Source organism: Larus michahellis, chromosome 2 (genome assembly GCF_964199755.1).
Source record: "Larus michahellis chromosome 2, bLarMic1.1, whole genome shotgun sequence".
NCBI classification, from domain to species: Eukaryota; Metazoa; Chordata; class Aves; order Charadriiformes; family Laridae; genus Larus; species Larus michahellis.
In genome coordinates, this window is record NC_133897.1 from 74,200,286 (window position 1) to 74,222,028 (window position 21,743).

Consider the following 21,743-nt stretch of genomic DNA (forward strand, 5'->3'; position numbering starts at 1 on the left):
CTCTCTTTGGAAAGCTTTATGGCTTCACTACATGGGACAATAAAAGCTGGTACCGGACCCATTAAATAGACATGTCCACCTCTTGCCATGCTATAGGGCAGAGAGGCACCTTCATAGAATCATAGAATGGTAGGGTTGGAAGGGACCTCTGGAGATCATCTAGTCCAACCCCCTGCCAGAGCAGGGTCACCTACAGCAGGTTGCACAGGAACGCGTCCAGGTGGGGTTTGAATGTCTCCAGAGACGGAGACTCCACCACCTCCCTGGGCAGCCTGTTCCAGTGCTCTGCCACCCTCAAAGTAAAGGAGTTCCTCCTCATGTTTAGGTGGAACTTCCTATGCTCAAGTTTGTGCCCATTACCTCTTGTCCTGTCCCCGGGCACCACTGAAAAGAGCCTGGCCCCATCCTCCTGACACCCACCCTTTAAGTATTTATAAGTGTTGATAAGATCCCCCCTCAGCCGCCTTTTTTCCAGCCTGAAGAGACCCAAATCCCTCAGACTTTCTTCATAAGAGAGGTGTTCCAGTCCCCTAATCATCTTGGTAGCTCTCTGCTGCACCCTCTCCAGCAGTTCCCTGTCCCACTTGAACCGGGGAGCCCAGAACTGGACACAGTGCTCCAGGTGCGGCCTCACCAAGGCAGAGTAGAGGGAGAGGATGACCTCCCTCGACCTGCTGGCCACACTCTCCTTGATGCACCCCAGGATGCCATTGGCCTTCTTGGCCACAAGGGCACATTGCTGGCTCATGGTCATCCTGTTGTCCACCAGGACTCCCACCGAGCTGCTCTGCAGCAGGTCAGCCCCCAACCTATACTGGTGCATGGGGTTATTCCTCCCCAGGTGCAGCACCCTCCACTTGCCCTTGTTGAATTTCATAAGGTTCCTCTTTGCCCAGCTCTCCAGCCTGTCCAGGTCTCTCTGTACGGCAGCACAGCCTTCCCGTGTGTCAGCCACCCCATTCACCCATTCACAGAGGCAGTCCAGTTACTAAGGAACACCAAATCCAGTGCAAACCAGCACAGCTTTGGTCCTGTACACAACAAAACTGTCCAGTGAGTGAGATCCTGACCACAGATGCGTGCAGCCCCGAGACAGCCAAGGAAATGACAAGCAACTGCTTTGCTCTTCCATGTCTGACTCTGGAACGACGTAGAGTTTTGCGTGGGTCACAAACATTGCCCGGAGTATATTCCACTGCGCAAGATTTAACGTCATCTTTGGAGTCGTATCGATCCAAGAAGTTGTCAGTGTTTTTATGGCAGCTGTAATTTTGTTTTAAACTTGGCTATTTTTGTCATTATTTCACACCACCGATTAACCTAGGTGGGAGAGAGGGAAGCGGCTCACCGCTCCTCTCACAGTTAGATGATCAGCGATGGTGAAAAAAATTTCCATGGCGTATCCATGGACACCTGTTCAGGCTGAGCACTCTTTTATAACAGAAAATACCAGCCGATTTTTAAGGCAAAATATGCAATTATGATCTTAAATTAACCTGTTGTAAGTTAAAAGTGTTTAAAAATATATTTATATCAGAACTATTTTTGTCCTACCCTTTGCATTTAAAAAATAGCCAGAGACATTCCTGCCACGATAAACACTTCATAAACAGATTCAAACCCAGGAACTGATTTCCATGAAAAGCGATAAATCCTTATGAACAGGTTTCTTAATGGAATTACTTAAGATCTTTTTAGCAGTTTGATCCAGCATAACTAAAATAAATAAGCACATACGACTATACATGTCAGGCATTTTACATTCCCGAAAATATGAATAAGCATCATTTTCCAAAGCAAATCCTCTGTAAACGACCAGTATACATCAAGCATAGCTTAAGTACCTTGGTTAAGCTGTTCTTCCACTTGCTTGAATACACCAATACATCGGATCTGGGATGAGTAGTTCTGGCTTGAGTGTACAGTGGTTTTTCAACTTTTTGTTTTGAATTGAGGAGGGAGAGAGCCACCTTTGTCGACAAACCAAGTGGATTGGGATTGTTGGGGCTAATGGTCCAGGTAGAATAGGCTGAGATTTTCTGATCGTTTTGCAGCAGATGCAATGGTTTTCTCTTCAAGAGGTAACACCAGGTAAAACTCGTTGAGGTCTTGAGGCTTGGAAACGACAACCTCTGCATTTCTCCCGCATTCATCGCGGCCAAGGTAGTCACAGGCTTTGCTTGGCCCTGGCTACTGATGTGCTTGCTCTCATTACTGCTACCTGGGGACCTTCTTTCTTGGCTGCTACTTACAGCCTTGAGAAGAGAACTCTGATTATTCACGGGAGACAATTCAGACGGTTTTCTAACTACAAACACCGGCGATGCTGAAGACTTCAGGTCTTCAGATTCTGGTGACTCCTTTAGGGTTTCTGAAACCCCAGTGTCAGATGAATGACGGTCAGGCAGCCCCAGGTCTGAAGTACTAGCTTTGCTGCTTTTTTCATGCTGGGCAACACCATCAGGATCCAAGAGGTGATTTTCAAGGGGCTCTGTGGTGCAAACCTGTCTTACCAAAACTGGTTTCTTCTGCTTACTAGTAGGGTCATTTGATCTAACGTTCAGTGAATGCAATGGTCTAGCATCTGTCATGCAGGCAGCTCCACTCTCATCTTTCACACGTTTTTGCTGTTTTTCCATGGCAATATCTAAACTGTTAGCTGGGGAAAGCATTCGTTTACTTGAAGCTGTAGCTTCTTGTTGAGGGAAGAGTCCGCTAACTGGCACTTTCTGAATAATATTCAAAGAACTTGACAAAGGTGAATTTCTGGTTCCGCTTTCCGGTAGTGAATTTTCAAATTCAAATGAATTTGGCAAAGTCCTCTGATGATCTTTGTGAGATTTTGGCAGCTGAGTTTTGCCTTCAAGCGTTGGCACCGTCGCAACATTTGTTTTGCAAACAGATTGATTTACCTGATCCTGGGTCACCAAAATGTGAGGGAGGGGCGTAACAGTTGCAAAGCCATAGGATGGCACGCTGCTGTGAATGCGGACGGGAACCACGAAAGGAGGAATCGGATGAATTTGACTGCTGCAGTTATTAGGGACAATTTGCTTCAGAGGAGGCACAGAGTACGGATTAGACATGTCAGACAGTTTAGTCTGCAATTCAAAGGAGGATGCATTCTGGTCCACCCCAACTTGACCTTGAGTAGCCTGAGCTGACAAAGTATTTTTTAGCAATTTAGAAGAGTATGGCTGACCTATATGTAATGTTTTAACTTGAAGTTGATACTTCGGAGCAAAACAATCCTTTTTTTCATCGGGATGACAAGAGAGCGCATATGTGCTCAGTTGTGCCCCATGGGCTGATGTTTTAGTCGATGTCTGGGAAGGCTGATGCGTCGAGGATGGCTGTCCTTGATTATTCAACACGTGATCTAGAGGCTGCTGAACCGAAGACAGGCTAACGGGATTACAATTTGGAATTGCCAAGTGAGGCCTGGAGTGAGTCTGTGAAGGCTGAGTACTGGATGGAAACTCCACCGAAGAACTGCCGGAGGTCTGCAGCCTGTGCAATGGCACTGTGGGCACATCCGTAGCATGAGCTGTCTGAAATGAAGAAGTCGATTTAGCTTGAGGCTGATGACTTTCTGGAGCAATATTTAAAGATATCTGTCTTACAAATGGTCCCCTCCTCCTTTCTAGCAGAGGCACATGTCCAGTAACTCCATTTGCAGATGACACTTTTGGAGCGGCTGTCTCTACGAGCGAGGCAGGTTTTGACGGAGACATGCTTCCACAGTCGAAAGACTTACTCCTGTAGTCCACAACCTCCATCGACGGCTGCGTGCAGCTGATTTGCTCCGATGCGGCACGTCTCATTTCCCGGTAATGAGGGCCAGGCACAGCCAGTGCATGTGAGCCAGCGGGAATCATGAGGAACTCTGACGATTTACTGACGAGCTCTGCTTTGGAAGGGTTCTCAGCCTTCGAAGTTTCATCTTTATCGAGTGAAGCTGAGAAACTGGAGGCATGAGACAAGCTACTCTCCCGACTTAGGCTTCTGGAAAGCGTGGAGTCAATGCTTGATTCGGCAGACGAGTGCTCCATTTCAGCCAAGCGAATTCTTTTCTTCTTTGGCGGAAGCTTTTCTGTTGGCAATTTTGACAGTGTTTCACTGCGCTGTGGCCAATTAAACCTCTCTGTCTTTTCCTGATCGCTGCATTGGTTTTCTTGGTCCCTGTCTGGTTCTTCTGTGACCAGTATTTCAGGAACCTGGATGTTATGCTGGCGAACAAGTCTCGACGGCTGAAGCGGTGCGCTTCTCTCACTGGAAGCTATTTGGCCTCCCTGAACTTCCCCTCTAGGTGCTTCTGATGACAGGGGTTGATGATGCTGGGGAGTATTCAGATGAGAATGTCTATCCTCTTGGATGACAACTGTATTCATAGAGCGGGGCTTTGCAACCTTGTTGGGCTCTTGAGAAGAAACTGGTGATACTCTTTCAAACGACTCTGATTTCTCAAATGAGCTGTTTCTGCTCAGTGAATTGGTGTGCTGTATTACTGAAATACCAGTCCCTTGTCTTTTCAACTCCACCTTTTCTTGCACAGCTGAACTTGCCTGCTTTTCAATGAGCGGAGCCATCTTTGGCTCCGTAGTCTGATCTGTGCCTCGAGCCACAAGCTGAATTTGGGAACTTTGAAGTAGAAGGTTGCTTGGCTGTTGCGATCCTACCACTGTTGTTGCACTGTGTTTTGGCAGACTGGAAGAATTTACTGGCTTGCTTTGGCTTTCTGTGTTCTTTGATGGTATGCTGGTATCATTTTGCTGTGGGTCATCATCATCACCAACACTCTTCATTTTCCTTCTTTTTCTTATCTGGGGTGTCTGCTCCCAGACGCCAGTTGAAGTAGTGACTCTGTAGTGTAGAATTTGAGGCTGTGTACTGTTCGGAACAGTTTTATGCTCAGGCTCTCGGATTGCTGCTTTAGTTTTAGGTCCATGCAACTCCGAACAATAGAATTTCTTGTGGTTTTCAAAATTTTCCAGTTTTCTGTATCGGTTTCTGCAGGTTTCACACTCAAACATTGTTCCTCGCACCTGAGGGGACTTCTTTGTTTTTTCTAAATTTGATCCCTGTGCCAGGGACTTGCTCCTTTGCAGTAAAGATTCACTTGATACATTACACCCCAGATAACTTTCTTCTACGGATCGCACCGGTCCAAGAACTTGGCTTTCGCCAGTAGAAGAATCTTCTATTGCTGCCTGTCTAACAAGGGTCCGAGGATGTCCACCTTGGTTCAGTGGAGTAGCAGGTCCTGATACAAAAACATCATCGTATAAAGAGCCAATTTTATCATCAAATGACTGACTTCCTCGAAGGGGATGAGAGGGAGGTATTACATTTGGAGGTACTGCTGAGTAACTGGTAGTAGGCATGGAATTACTTCGTGTTATAGGTAAACAGTCAAGGGATGGTACAGAAAGAAGAAAAACTTGCTTTGATTTCTCAGTGGGTGTGAAAGGAGACTTTGGTATATCAGAGCTTGAGCTAGTTCTTCTTCCCATGGGCTTTAAATCAAACTGGAAAGAGTCCTTAAATATGTAGGATTTTGGTGAATCTATGCTGCCTCTTCTCGAAAGAGATGTTCTTCTTGGTTTCACACTATCTAACTGTTTGTCATCCACAACGGCTTCATTATCAGAAATTAACTTTGAGATACGCTCCTCAAGTGTTTTTGTTGCCATGGGAGGTCGCATTTGGCCAGCGAGAATCAGATTTTTTTCAGCACAAACAGTCTGTACCACTGATGCTACCACGCCACTTGCGCGCGGCACACAGGGCAGGTTTTTATTTGGATCTTTCTCAGAGGTCAACAATCCTCTTACGAAAGGAGCTGGTGGGCTCATTGTTTGCTCGGCACTTTCAGAACGAGAGAAATAACCAGAATCAGTACTACCTAAACTTCTAGGGCTCAAAAGACATTTTCCTTGCTGGTCTTGGGAACCATCAGTTGCCTGCTGTCTCTGGAGCTGAGCGTGCACTGCTCCGACCGCAGATCCCAGCTGTTCCTCTAATAGGCCCATTTCTACTTTCTGATGTTGCTTTATGTCATTCTCCTTGTATGAGGCTGTATGTGTTGACGGAAGAGCTGTCACTTTAAAATCTCCTTTTCTCTGTGCTGCAGCAAGCTCAGGTGCTGGTTCTGTTACTTTCGGGCTATCGGCCCTTAACGGAGAAACATTTACAGGATGAACCACTACTTTTGGTAAAGCTGCCCTTACTTGAGGTTCTGTGTCATGTAAGGAAGAGTCACCTGGTATACAATCTGGGTTACTTAATGGAATGGGGCTTCCTTTCCGCAACGTTTCTGCACTCGAAATGACTTTCACTATTTGCGCAGGTTCCAGTTCTTGGTCATCTTGCCTTTCATCAGCAGTGCCTTCATCTTCGCTTTCACCGCTTTCTTCCACATCTGAATGAATGCTAAGTGCTTTGTCCGAGTCATGAGATAAGAAGAGGCCACCCGAATCTGGTTGTAGGACAAGTCCAAGTTTGATAGCATGTGCATGAGATTTTTTGTGCTTGTACAGATTGCTTTTGGTTTTAAATGAAAACCCACATGTCACACAAGGATACGGTCGCTCTCCAGTATGGGATCGGATGTGCTTTTGGAGAACACTGGGCTTGGCACAGGCCCGATTGCAATACTCACAGACGTATTTCCCTAGCTTTTTAGGCTTCTGGTCTTTCAAGAGGTTACATATTTGTTCTACACCATGGTTTACAACTGATGCTATCTGGGCTGAATTATACATGGGACCTATAGACAAGTGCGTTGAACTCGATGTGCTAATTGACAAAGGTGTAGACGAACTAGCTACTAACTGGCTTTGCGGAAAAACCTGAGTTACAGTGGAAGATGAGGTGTGAACGACAGACGAAGTTACTGCTATGCTGTATATCTGCTGGACCTTGGGGTTTTCTTGACTCTGCTGTTGCACCAGCGACCTAGTGAAACTTGGACACATAACAACCTGGTGATTTTGTTGACTGGTTTTAGTAATAAGGTCTTGTGAATGAGAAACTGATTGGCCTTGTGCTTGTCCAGTTTTGGTTGTTGTTGCTACATGCACATTGTTTAACGCACACGGGTAATAGTGAGGTCCAGTTGCAAACTCACGCTGCGGCAAAGCAGACTGATTTTGGACGCTCATTGTATTGGACGTGAGACTAGAAGAGGTGCTTACAGTTCTATTTGGTCTCAGTTTCTCTATCTGCATCCCGTAAGGGGGGCACTCTTGTGCTAAGGTGTTCAGTTCAGGCTCCATAGCTTTTAATAAGACATCGAATGCAGTACGTGTACACGGGGATGACGTACTGCAATCAACAAAATTAATACATTCATTACTGTCAGTCTTTGTTTTACTTGATGAGGAGTTTGAGAGAGACTTCTTCTCTGGTGAGTTCAGTTGGTTTGCATCAGTATCCTCCGCTGCCTGTTTACCCAAATCTAAGGACTGATGCGTCAACGAGAGCTTTGTCTGCATTGATGTCTCAGATTTGGTTGTTTCAGCACTTATCTCGCTACTAAGTGCTCCCCCGTTTTGTTTGGTACACTGATTTCCATTTTGCACGGGTAGGTGATCCTGTGCTGTGGTGTGTTCGGAGGCATCCGGAAGAGCTTTTAGCGGCGGAGGGTCTACATTTTGCTTAACCTTGGTTTCGGCGGGGCTTCTCAAAGGCGATTTTGGTATTTTTTTTAGATGGTTTTCAGTCACAATCTTTTTTCTTTTCACACCCTTAATTGCATCTTGGGTTCCTCTAGTACCAGCATCAGTGATTTCTGTTAAAACACAAAGAGAATAAAAAAGTATGTTAAAACCGGATAACGCAGTATATTTTTATTTATACCATGTTACCATCTCTAAGATTAAACAGCAAGCCCTGGGGAACAGGACTGTCCATTTCTTCAGCCTCTTTTAAACAGTAATTCTATCGTAGTGAAGATCTATTTAGTTTTCATCTAAAAGAGCAATGCTTTGTAACTCATGCTGCAAGACATTACAAAACTAATTCACTATAGGAAAAGCCTCAAAGGAAATGTAAGTAAAGAAAAGCTACTGAAAGAATATTTCAGCATTTATAGCTACTTCTTTTGAGATAAAGTAAAAAGAAATCTCTCTCTTGCACTTGTTTAAAAATTCAAATCATTATAGCAGGCAAATGAAGAACCAAGACAGAAATCTGTTTTCAAGTCGTGTTTGTCACTTCTTCCATCTATATGTTGCAGTAGTCAAGGAATGAAGACAACTTCCTCATGGTTATATTTGTAAGTAGATTTATCATGGAAATGGCACAACCACCCACACCATCTGTCAAATACTGTATTTCAGAGCTCCAATTACTGAACTTCAATAGCATTTCAGATGAGCAACTGCTGTGGATGAATAAAATCAGCCACACTTAAGTGATTTTCTATTTGTGCATCATGAAACAAAATAAACTAAATTTGAATTATTTCATTACTAGCTACACTTGTTGCTGATTTTAAGCAGGTATGCACGCAGAGTTTCAGGAGTGTAGTGAAGAGCAAATGAACTGCAATATTATTCAGCAGAATAATTTTGTAGCAAGTACTTGTATTTGTAGAGAGTCCAATTTCTATAAGAAAAAAGTACATATAGAGTGAATTTCAGCATTGATACTTACAAGGTTGGTTTTTTTTATAGATACCTGATTTTACTCAGGTACTCAGGTACTTTACTCAGGTAAACAAAGGTACTTTGTTTACCTCAACAGTGTGATATTTAATCTGTTAGTTGATTTTTAAATTTATTTTTTTTTACTTCTTTCCTAACATCCACTGCCTCAGCTACCATCACCAGTAGTGCAGAGGAAGCCAAATATTAAATGGTCATAAATCCATTTTCTTAAATTTTACAACTCGTTCATTAGGCTGTTAGCCAAACCCATATTCGTCCGATTGCCAATATTCAAAGCAAGGGAAGAATCCGATGTGACTAGAGGGCTGATGCCTCTGAAAAGGTGCAGCTGCATACACATTTTGGGAACGGTACGGAGTAACTCCATGTAGTATGTTTACCTGCACATACAGCTACTCAGGAAGAGAGGTTTCTGTGCACTTCTAGGTCGAGAACAGCCTTAAGACAATGTATAAAGGGACAAAATTCTCATGGGCAACTTCACAAAGAGCTACATGGAGAAAGCTCAGACTTCCCAGAACCCATCGACCCTACGGCCCCCTTTGAGTGGCATCCTCTTGCAGAAACACCGGCTGGCTTCTGTACCACGCTAGGAGGAAAGCCAATGCATAGCATACATCTGACAAGAGATACTGGAGCTGATGAATCCAGGGCGAAATTCCTGCTCCATGTCAAGGAAACCCAGGCAATGCCTAAAGCTTGTCTAGCAGAAGAGAATGCAAAGCGACCAGTAGGAAAAGAAAGGCGAGAAGATGTTATGCATTCTCCATGCCAGAGCGTAACCCCACTGGGATGTGTGGCTAATGCCAGACACTTGGAAATTCAAAATCCCATTTCCAACTTGATGCCAACTTAATGTACACACATATTCACTTAGGGTGAATGGATATTCAGGAGATTTCCTTGCAAACTGAAAGATTAAAGACTACACATCCCACCTAATGTATTGCAAGTGTGGAAGTTCTGCAGAGCCTGACCCATTGCTCTCACAGGCCAACTAGAGCAAATTTAACTGTGAAGACTAAGACTGTTTTGTCACATTCTGCAGTCCCATAAAAGAGACACAAGAAACCCTTGACAGACCCACTGGTTCTGAATCCTGGTTATGAGGACTTCGTGCTCCTCTTGTGCATCCAGAAAGACATTTCTGCAGTAATCATTCACTTAGCCTTTAAATGAACTTTGCATTTATTGCTTTGTCACTAAAACCTATTCATATTAGACTGGATTTAACATATTCAAAGCTGAGCAGTCTCCCACCACGATGTTTTGTCCTTTCCGTTGCTTCACAATTAAACGAGTGGTTTACACTAGGTAAGCTTTCGTCAGCATTATTAATGGTGATTTCTTTACAATCCATAGTCTACTGCAACTGTTTTTTCTTCAATAACAACAAAAAACAATTTTACATGAATCAAAGAGAAAATAACAAGGTAATTATATAAAAGGGTGCTTTTAGCCATGGTTTGGTGATCTCTCTGAAGCACAGCCACGCTAATTGAGCGTAAGTAATTTGGTTCCTTTTATGCACACGCTGCAGCTTTTATCCCATCACAATCACGCCTCCACACCGATCATACTGCTGGTGTTTGTACCGGAGCGCTACGGGAAGAGCTGGGCAGATTACACAGAGCTAGGAAGATAAAGAGCGCCAGGGATTGCGGACAACCAAGCAAACAAAGGTACACAAAAAAGCCAGGGTGTTTTATACTGCAGAAATTGAACGATCAAATAATGTGCCGCTCCCTGATGCCTCAGAATATTAAATAACTAATATTCCTGGCTTTCTACCATATAGTGCAGAGGAACAAGCACACTCAACCCACACCATGCTAGTGAACTGGAAACCAACACAGCTGAAAGATGTAATGAGGTTTAAGAAAGCTTTAAAGAAAGTAAAAATGTATCTCTCATCTACCAATCATGCAATTAAAAATATGAGTTCATTATGAATTCAAGATCAGAATTCTCCATAATCTATTTACTGCTTTACTTTTTGAAAATGTCGTAAAATGTACTTCCTTGACAACGGCTTTACAAGGCTTAACAATAGTTTATGTCCTGTGCTCTGCTTCACTCCTGGATAATCCAGAAACCCTTACCGTTAACGGAAATATTCACCTTATGTTTGCTAACAACCAAATTTCTATCACATTTGGGGAAAAAAGGAATCCCTGACAACTTCGTTTCACTTGTTTTTAGCTTTTCGTTCCTTTTGTTTTAGTCTTCTTTTTGAATTCCCAGTTCATGCTGAAGATATTCCATTCCACGTTCGTTAATCTGCAGTTACGCGCTTGCACAAAGAATAACTGCACCAGTATTTCCAGAGGCAACAACAAAACTGATGGAAAGCATCAGTCCCAGAACGCTAAACACTCCTCTGGCCTTTCAAAGTGACAAACTTTCAGGAGCGTGATAACTCGCCGGGGTCCTGTGCCCACATCAACAAGCTGACACCGAACAAAGAGAACGTAAAAACGTCCTCGTGTGAAAAGAAAATATGAAGTTGATCCGCTTTCCTTTCCCTCCCTGCCACTCCACGTGCTCTGCTCACCTCCCTCTGCAATCACAAAGCCCTTCTCATCGTTGGGCGGTAATTCCCCTTTTTCTCAGGCGGTGAAGTGGTGCTGTTGAGAAGTGCTGTCACCTCAGACGCCTAAAAAGTAGCTTTTTCATACGCTGTATTACATCAAATCAGACTAAGTTACCCAGCCCAAGAGGAGAGGAAACAATGCCATTGTGCTCAGCGCCTCACTTTTCACATCCCGGGGACACCGCTGCATCTCTTTCATGCTTTCCCTGGTTGGCTTTGTTCTGCTTTGCCATCAGGACTCTCTGCTTAATTCTTTTGCCTCAGTATGAATTCTGCACTCAAAACACGACAAGAAAAACTGATGTTTCTAAACATGACTTTGTTCACCTGTAATTTCTCTGCTGCACTTTGCGCAGGCAACAGAGCAAAAGAACACAAGTGTGATGGTGTAGACGGCAATCTGGCGGAGTAACTCATGCAGCAAATAAAGAAAAGGTATAAGCGATCTGATTTTTTGCTTTCGTAGCACTCACTGGTGAACTAGACAGTACCTTGACAAAATGATCTCAATGGTTTTGTTTAAGTAACTTTCAGAACTGCCGGTCTCAAAGCCTACGTGTTATTATAACACCCACTCTCTTTCTCTCCCTTCTAATAGAGCTACGTGCTTGTACTTAAGAAGAAGGAAGAGAATAAGAGAGAACTGAAGCAAGGCACCAAGCTCCCTTCTCCCTCAGGGCTACCCTGTGAAACGCAGAGCAAGCAACCACGACCTGCTACTACAGTCCAATGAAAGGCACAATTTTCATCTCATGTCCTTACTTTATGTTGCAGAATTTAAAAAAAAAAAAAAAAAAAATCACTGTAGATTTACATACAGAGACCAGGTTTTCAAATCCAAGTGCCTAAACTTCAGCTCCTAAATCTGTACTTCGCTCCCAGGGCACTGCAAGTAAGATCAAGCCTCTTCTGAAAGTGTTAAAATACTAATTGATACCTTAAATGCAAAGCTAAACGGTTACTCTGACACTTATCAATGGTAGGGATTCAAAGGTGGAAGGCTATTCAAAAAAGAGAGACCATTACTCAGGATCTAATTCTGATTAAAGCAAAGCTTCCCACTGTCTTTAGATACTGAAAATATTCTTATTCTTTTCATCTGATACTTATTTAATTTTGATTTGACAGAAACTATTGAAAGCACTCGTGAATCACTCCACTGGGTCTGTTTCCACAAATAAGTAAAGAACATGATTATGAGATAAAGAAATAAGTCTTGCCAGCAAATATAAGGCCACCAGAACTTACATTAAATGCAGCAGGGAATAACTAAAGTTTCATTTTTTATTAAATTAGCTCTTTAGCTCATACTGCCTCCTACATGCTAAGTACAGCTGTAAATAAAAAAAAACCAAACCCAAAAAAAGCCTCCCTTGATTACATAAACCACACATACAACTATGAAAATGTTTGCAGTCAACAAGTCAACAGAAAGATTTGAACAAGATTAACCCAAGCGCCGTGCCTAATTTCAAGCACAAATAGTGCTTATTGATGGTTGGTGACTGATTTGAAAGTCAGTCACCAACAATTTTAATGGCCTTATCTCAGGTGCCTAACTTCAGGCTTCTTGAGTTGGCCACATGGTGGTCACTCCCTCTTTCAGAGGTCAGGAGGCAAGTCTAAGAACTTAATGGCACTCCAAGTCAGCGGTGATATTTGAAAACCTCTGTCAGTAGGCTTAACCTATGCTTAAGAGCTTTTATTGCTGAGAACACCAGTCCAAACATATCCTTAAAAACCACTTGATCTGTACGTCAAGCACAATGTGACATTAATTCATTAAAAAAGGGTGTGTCAGAAGTTTTGACCTTCAAAGGCTAAAGCAGTCTGATAGGGATTGGATCAAGTGTTCACCTTTGTCAGTGTCTGGTCCTTTTGTTCGTATCAGAAAATACCGGACCATTCCATAAGGCATGGATAAGGTAAGTGTGGTTTCATGATTTCATACTGCCTGCAAACACATGATTATTTTTCTTGGTGTTTTTAACAGACAACGCTAAGCTCCGGGTTGATATGTGACCCACCAAAGGCATTGTATGGGCTGTCAGCAAGAAAGAGGTTCCCCAATCCTCTTTTAAGGGTCATTTCACATCAGGTTTTTGTACTGGAAAGACTACTGTATTAGCATAATTTCTCATTATTAACCAAAATAGCAGAAGTCCTACTAACACAAGCTCCGGGAAAGGTGCGCCTGTGTTAATATGTGGTACCAGCACTCATTTGAATAGTGCCATTAACCTCAATGACAGCATGCATTTTTGTAAAGTCAAATTAAATTTTAATGCTCTCTACCATCACACCCTGGCAAGCCCATAAAATCACTGTATCTCACGTTCATATATTAAAGGTAATTGTAGAGAAAATGTATATTGATATATACACCAAGAAATTATACCTAGTACCTCTACCACTAAATAAGTTTCCCAAATTTAAAAATTAGTATTTCATAACGTACATCACAAGATAATTCAGGTGGGAAAAAACCTCAGCAAATCTCTAGTCCAACCTCCTGCTCAAATCAGGGCCAGCTATGGGATCAGATCAGGGTCCTTAGGGCTTTGTCCAGTTGGGTCTTGGAAACCCCCAAGGAGAGAGTCTACACAGCCTCTGTGAGCAACATCTTCCACTGCTTGACTGTCCTCATGGAGAACAAGCCAGTCCGTGCCTCTCTTGTTTCAGCTTATTCCTATTGCCTCTCATCCTCCCACCATGCTCCCCTGTGAAGAGTCTGACTCCACCTTCATGACAACCCTCCCAAAAACCACCTCTTCTCAAGGCTGAATGAGTCCCAGTCCCTCAACTTCTCCTCACAGGCCAAGTGCTACAGCCCTGATGGTTGTGGTGTCCCAACGCTGAACTCACTACAGGTTTCTGATGTTCCTCCTCCACTGGAGGGCCCAAAACTGGACACAGTATCTAAATGACATCTAAGGGTTGCTGAGTAGGGGAAGATAATCCCTTCCCTTGATCTCCTGGTCGTACTTTCATCCATACAGCCCAGGATGTTGCCTCCCTTGTTGCCAGCCATGCTGCTGGCTCACGCCCAGCTCGCTGCCCACCGCACCACCATGGGCCTTTCCACAGAGCTGCTCCCTGGTCAGTAAGTCCCCAGCTGGTCTCACTGCAGGGTCTCCTCCTTCCCAGGTGCAGGGATTTGCATTTGTACCTGTTGAAACCAGACTTACTACTCCTCTGGTTGTCCACCTATCCAGACCTTAACACCCTAACTCGGATACAAGAATGTAGCGGGAGACAGTGTCAAAGGCCTTGTTGAAGTCAGGATAAAAAATGACATCCACTGCTCTCCCCTTGTCCCCATATCTAGTCACTTTATATTAGAAGCCATTTTATCATAGTCATTTTATCACAGTTTTCATCCATTTCCATTGTTATGAGATTGGAATACATCATGCTGAAGGTCTGCAAAGCACTTTTGCTCACATTTATACCCAATACACTGTTTGCATGCTTCTATAGATCTTCATCTGAATAAGCCATCTGGATCAGAATACATACCAATGATACACTCTCTGTCTACATGGAGAATAGCATCCCCCAGGAATTCTGTTTTCCGGTTTTCTTGTTGCTTAATTCCTCTTCCCATTCCCAACTTCCACTACCAAACAAATCACATCAGCAAATTCTGCGCACACTTCATCTCAGTGATGGCAAAACTAACGGCACCTCAACAAAAGCAATGCAATCCAAAAACGTTCACTTTGTTCCACCTGATGCTTTAGCAATTACAGATGTGGCCAGCATTGCTTTATATCTAAGTCTGTTCGTATGCAATTGATAGGTTTTCAAAGAAATAAGTTCTAAGGAATACCCATATTGTTGGCTACCGAAAGTAAGTAATAATTAAGAACAGGCAAAAATTGTTTCATCAAGCTCAGTACAAAATGTAATTTTTAAACTGTACAATCCACTGTTTCCACTAATTCTGTACTACCAGGAGTGAACTGTCACTTTGAAGGTAACATTGGGAAAAGGAAGAAGTATTTCTTGCCTTTGAGTAACATTTTCCTGAAATAACAGGCCTGCCTGTATTTCAAACTAGCCTGAGAGAGACGAGCTGGGGAGGGAGTTTGGAAGAGGCTACTCAGACCCCACATTTCGGCACCTCTCTCACCAGTCTTTGAGTTGCAAAGATACTCTAAAGCTGAAAGGGCAGGATAACCTTCTGGACTGACGGAAGCTAGGGTAAATAGATACAGAAATATTGGACTCATTAATTCAAAACATAAAAGTTTCTTCCCGGAGAACCAAGAATACATACAACCTAGTAAGTGAAATAAAGCGAATGATAGGTTTAAAGGTGCAGCCACCCAGAAAGACGCATTTGTGGGCTACTCCTCACGCACTTCACGAAAGACCGCGGCACCATTAGCGAGGGCAGAGCGGATTAGCTTTATGAATTGTGCAATAACACTTTAGCATAAGGTAAGCGAGACACCTTCGCCCCGAGGCACGCAGCCTGGCGTTATCAGGGAGCTCCCCTGCGATACAGTTTCATGCCAGACGTGAGAGCCTGCCAACTCTCGTCTGGCCTTGGGATAGGTAAAGAGTAAATGACGCTTTGCAGTCTGGGGCTGTCTTTCTGACGGCTTCTTTTCAAGTCGTGGCTACTCACATCGAGACAACCTCGATGGCGAGACTTCTGATGGAGTGTAAGGACATGACTACCCTACGCTAATGAGATCCAGAAAGACGTTCTTTATAAGAGTTTGGCCTTGTTTTGTGCATTTAGCTTCTTGGCTTGAGTAAAGAAAGTAACAACCAGCAGATTTTTAGCCACAAAACCACTATGCTTGATGAGGAAGACCATGACGATCGAACAGCAATAAACATTGGACTGCTGAGGTAACACTAGAGCCTCAGCAGAGAAATGCCAACATCCACATGTGAACAGGAATCAAATGCAACATTTCAGCACATCTGAAATTCTCTGACCAAGGTGACATGGATTTTTTTTTTCCCAAAAAAAGAGTTAATTTCCAGCCCAGCATGAAGCACGTTAAATGAAACATGACATTTGATACCGATTGAGATTTCCCACAGTTACGTATGTAAGAAACCAGCAGAGGGTGAACCACTGAAAAGTTTCACAGCACTCCGTTGAAAGACAGAGAAAAGGTAACACAAGAACAGCAAACACCTACCACACAACCTCTAGTTAACGCCTAATTACCCACACAAAATGTCAACATATGAACATTGAGCACAGGAATGTACTACAGTATTTTAAACATACTGAAAAAAATTAAAAATATTTGCTATATTAAGTAGCCCTATGAAGTTGGGCTTTGCATTACAGCCATTTAACAACACTATATTCCTAATCTACACAGAAGCTTTAATATTAAACTAAGAAAAGTAATCACCACTTAAGTGCTGTTAAGATAAAGCGTGTTGACTATGAGCAGGTGGAGAGACAGCGTTACGGTAACTAACATCACCAGCAATGCTAGCCTGAAAAGTTCTTCCTTGCTGGACACTCTAAAGACATGAAAAAAGCCAGGATGCCTCCCCAAGGGCAAATTAACGAGCTCCCAGTCACAGCCTAATCAGAAATCAGTTCCACACAGTTATCCATGTAAGAATAAAGCCCTTTAAATATAACCAGGTAGAGAAAGTATGTTGCCAGAAATTAACTAAAATAGCTCAGGGACATCTGGAAATCTTCCTAGAATGTCAGGCAATGTTGTGAACAGTTTCACGACTAAATTATCTGTTTGCAAGTGAAGGATTATCACTCATTACTGGGAAGTTAGGATTCGGCTAATAAATCATTAGAACAACTTCTATGCCTTAAACACAGATGAAGAATGGCCATTAAAACAGAATTACAGAATGGCTCATGAAACAGCAACCAGTTTAAGGGTTATCAGCGACGAACAACTGCTATCTGGTCGGACGAGATACTGAATATAAAATCCCCAAACATGAGTCTGAGGGGAAAAAACAGAAATGAAAGGAACAAGATGTTAACTAAACTCTCTTTGCACATAACAATGTTCAAACAGAACAAGCTCCTTAGTCAGATTCTCTGCATTTCTTTAATATAATCTTCCATTTGAAAAGCAGGGATCAAATGGAGCAATTTCCATACTGCCTGTAGCAAGCGAAGAGGAACGAAGAGCAGCAAAGAGCTCAGACCTAACAACCATGCTGTTCAAAAACAGAGAAAGGAATAGGAGCTCTGCCAAGGCGAGCGGGAAAAGTCTTACACAGCAGGTCTTTTCTCTGAGGACTAAACGGCGCTGTGAATGTGACAAAAGCAGGAGAAGTTGATTTGATGGAAATCTAGACAGGAGGAGTGTCCTAACTGTGGACACTCGGTCTGGCGTGCTAGAGGTGGGAAGGGTGATCTCCCCCAGGGTAGGTTTGCTTCGGCATCAGTGGGAGGTCCTCAATGCCGAGGCCTCTGAGCTACTCCGAGCTCTTTTCTTTCCCCAGCCCCGCTTGTCCTTTTCCAGAGATGCGCACAGTCTCTCTTTTCTCCCTCCCACACACACACCCGGGCACCTTCTCAGGAGATTCCTGTGAAAGACTCCATCCAGGGCAGCCAGTAGCATATAACTACCAGAGAGTGGTACGCCATACCTAACTCACCATTCATTTATATATTATATTTTCCCTTCAGAAGGAGGCCAAAGGAGCTAAAGGAGTATCTGGAAAGTGTTAAAAAAAACCCCACTCATTACTCATAAGCAAGGCAGACTACAAGGAAGCGAACAAGTGAAAAATCTTGCATTTCCACAACTGGCTTGGTCCCAATTCACGTCAGCTAAAATTAGCCACCTACTGCATTTACTACAGGCGCGTAGGTATGCCTCGTGAGTTAGCTAGTTCGTTAGCTCAGCACACTCCCGCCACAAAAATAAGCTTGTTCTGACCTCAGATTTTAGAAACTTGCAAGAAATCCTTCTATTCAAGCACGGTCAAGCTCAAAATGTTACTGCGTCTGAAAACAGCCCCAACGCACTGTACCGTGATTTGGAATAGCCACTTTCCATTTACTATCAGGAAGAAGCTTTTTCAACAATTGTTTTACAAAGGTAATTTGAATAATGTCCCTTGGAAAATGATACTTGCAGGTTGGAATCTCTTTTGCTGAACTGACACTCAAAAAACTTGCTATACTTGTCAGAAAAAGTCAAAATACTATTACTTTAACATCCCATTAATGCTTTAACCAAGTTCTCATAATAGCTCCAAACGATGAAATGTTCCATTTAAAACTGTAAATCTGTTTGTCTGCCTGTCAAAACAATACCAGTTCTTGCTGTGTCTAGCACCAGCAGTGGATTTACCAAGCAGATTTCAGCTGCTAGTAGTCTAAACTAAATGTACTAACCAAAGAAAATTAATATAGAAATAACAGATAGAGACATTGACTCACAACCCAGGAGGTTTACAGGAGCCAGAAAACTTCCCATATTCTAACGTTGTTTCTCAGAGCAAAGAACACGTAAACACCTCCATTCTTATCAGTTTGCCCCCACTGGTAAAATGAGGACATTAAAATCTACTTAACTATTGAAGACAAAAGTAATGAAAAATGAGGTTAAACGATAGCAGAGACTATTCCTGCTCCCACGGAAGTCAGGAGAGTTTTCTCACTGTCCTTCGTGGGCACAAAACCCTGCACTGAATGTGCCTGAAGACAGAAAGAACCTTTCAAGTCGTCATTGTTGTTATTAGCAGCATGCAATGTTTCCTCCGTGTGAAAACACCAGAGACGGGACTTCGTGAAAATGCGAGATCTTGAGTGACATGAGCTACAGACACCAACAGTTCCTGCATTAAGGCAATCACGACTGCCCGAGCTGCTGTAAATATTTTAGGAAGATAATTCAGTCTTGATTTAAAGCCTTATAGTTTGACGTACACGGAACAATTTAAATAAATTACCGCTCAGACACATGTATTGACGTATTTTCATGCAGATACAAACACTTTATGAAACCAGACATCAAGAAAATGCACAACCGAATTGCATGAGATACCACTGCTAGCTTGTATTTTTGAACATTTGGAAAGTAAAAGGTAGGTAGCTCTGGTGTAAGTCAACAGAAATATAAAAAGGCAAGCTAATCCTCTCACCGGCGTTAAGTAGCAAACAGGACGCTACTGTAACTTGCTACTTTTGAAGATTATATACTTCCATTTAGAGCGACGGCATTTCTAGCCCATATGGTTGCTGAAGATAAGGACGGAAAGATGAAAAGAATCAAACGGAACTTTGGATCTTGGTTACAAGTCTTGCCCAAAAAGTAAGGCAGAGTTTCCTACAAATAACAAAATGGAAAAAAACTGTTTTGGACTAATGACAGTACGTGGGTACCACAGCAGCAAACAATCCAGAAAGCTCGCATGCTTGCAAACCTACAGGAAAAATTCAGGGAAACATCTGTGGAGGATGAGGTCACTCTAAGCTGGTAAATCAAAATGCTTAAATTGTTTAGTACCACGTTTCCAGATTTTTTTGTTTGATCTCTCCCCTTCTCATCCTATTTCCTATTTCCCTTGAAGGAAAGAACAGAGTATTGCCCACAGCCGAGACCCGGGGAGCAGGGTACATCACCCGCACGCAGCGCTTCCCCCTGCTTTTTGGCAGGGAGAGGTGCGGTGGCAGGAAGCGGGATCGGGAGTGCCTGCGGGGAGGGGAGAGGAGGGAAGGGACCTGGCCGCTCCTTTGAGGCCAGATGGTGGGCCGAGGAGAGTCGGCTGTACGCTGGGACGTGGCAACATAAAAAGGGCATCAATCTTTAGGGTAAGACATAGGCAACGTTTTGTTTACCTAGGGAGAATGCTGGTATATTTATAATAATGGATTTGAAACTCCCTCTATAATTTTGTCTACAACATGCACTCATGTAACAGGAGGGATGATAAGGTAGGGAAGGTTCGGAAGAACTCAGAAGAGACAAAATACGTCTACCACGAATCTTGCAGCAGAATCTACGTTTTTGAACTAATGTCTCATGCTTCCATTTATAATGACAAACTTCCTCACCTAAATCTCAGTGCCGTTCAATTTACTAGGAAAATAACATTCCGGTTAAAAAAAACAGCAGATGGGCAAACAAGGTAAAGGGCATTTAATTTCAGTTGCCTCTCCTCCATGCCAACATGCTACTTTGAAGGGACTGCAAGTGTGGGAGGGGAACATATGTGCATGTGGATTGTGCATCTTGGAGAATATTTGCTGCTGGAACGTAATCTCTCCTTTCTTTCCTCTTTCTTTCCATGATAGCTCAAACGCATATTGACATGATGGGTGGTTCTGCACAGTTATACGTGGACGTAAACCAGTGAACGGACAGTCTCAGTCCTGCATGCAAAAACAGTGACTTCAGAGCCACTCCACCAAATGCCATGTCAACCGTAAGGCTTCAGAGACAGATTAGCAACCGCTGAAAGTGCAGACTTTAAGTAGCCCCATGACAGAGGCTGGAAACAAAGGTATTTTTGAACAGCACCCCAGAAGTTGCTTGGACCTTGCTGGAGTCCAGCCTGGGGCTTTGAATGGTTCTGTCTTGGTGGTTGCCCAGCAAATACTGACAGAGCCCCCTGCCATTTAAACAACCATTGATCAAGTCAGACAAAACTCTTGGACCTGCCAACAATGTTTCTGTACCTAAGGATGCAAATGAAGAGGACACTACTACGAGCGAAGCATGAGACTATGGACAGAGAACCGATCTGGGTGAAATTCTGATACTGTCTTAGGGAGAAACTTGCGGTACCTCTGGAAGGGAACTCTATCTGTCACAACAGCTCGAGACTTCTGGAAGAAGTGAGAGCAACCTAGAAATCCACCTTCACAGACCAAGAAGCGAACAGCTATGCTGAGGATCTGAAACGGAGGACGGAGGAGAATACATAGCATAGTCTTCAAATTCAACATGCATCATCTCCAGCAGCAGGCAAGAAACTGAAAATGCTCTTTAAGGAACGTGAAAATGATGGAGTGAGACAGTATAGCAACTTAGTTGATAGGCAAATGACAGACTCAAACAGGTGCTAAACAGACCTTAACACAGCTTAAGGACATACCCGATCCCTTTAGCTCAAGCGGGTACTCCCAAATGACTACTCACTCTATCAGAGTTGGAGGTGATCAACATAACACACTGATCTGAAACTCAACTGACAGCTTATTCCTTTCTGTGATTTATGACACTGTCTCTTCTAGGAGTGAGACCAGAAGCGCTGTAAGAAAGAGAGACACCAGAACATGGATACTGTTCCATGCTAGGGAGTGTAGACCTTGAAGGAAAGGTGGTGTAGAACAGGTAAATCTTCCCATGCTATGCCTGAGTAAAGTCAGCTGCAATTGTTGAGGCAGCAGGGTAATAAAAAGCCTCTGGTCCCTACTAAGATAGGTTGAAAACAGGCTGCTTCTTGAAGCTAGACAGAGAGGGACCTGCCAGTCCTGAGAAGAGATCAGGCGAGGAGACTGGTAG

The 21,743-nt window shown here is 43.3% G+C and overlaps 1 protein-coding gene across 10 annotated transcripts in view; it reads right to left on the reverse strand.

Annotated features, from left to right (window-relative positions):
* The window catches only part of HIVEP1 (HIVEP zinc finger 1), a 134,460-nt gene that overhangs the window by 33,649 nt on the left and 79,068 nt on the right, over nt 1-21,743 (reverse strand). For 9 of the 10 annotated variants that reach the window (XR_012585601.1, XM_074575941.1, XM_074575942.1 and 6 more), the window contains one exon: nt 1,845-7,792. Coding sequence is in view for 9 of the 10 variants with exons in the window: in XM_074575941.1 (XP_074432042.1) it covers nt 1,845-7,792 (5,948 nt within the window). In the remaining variant the exon portion in view is untranslated. Of the gene's footprint in view, nt 1-1,844; nt 7,793-19,377; nt 19,484-21,743 lie in introns of those variants that run through there. The other variant, XM_074575949.1, reaches the window with a different exon arrangement.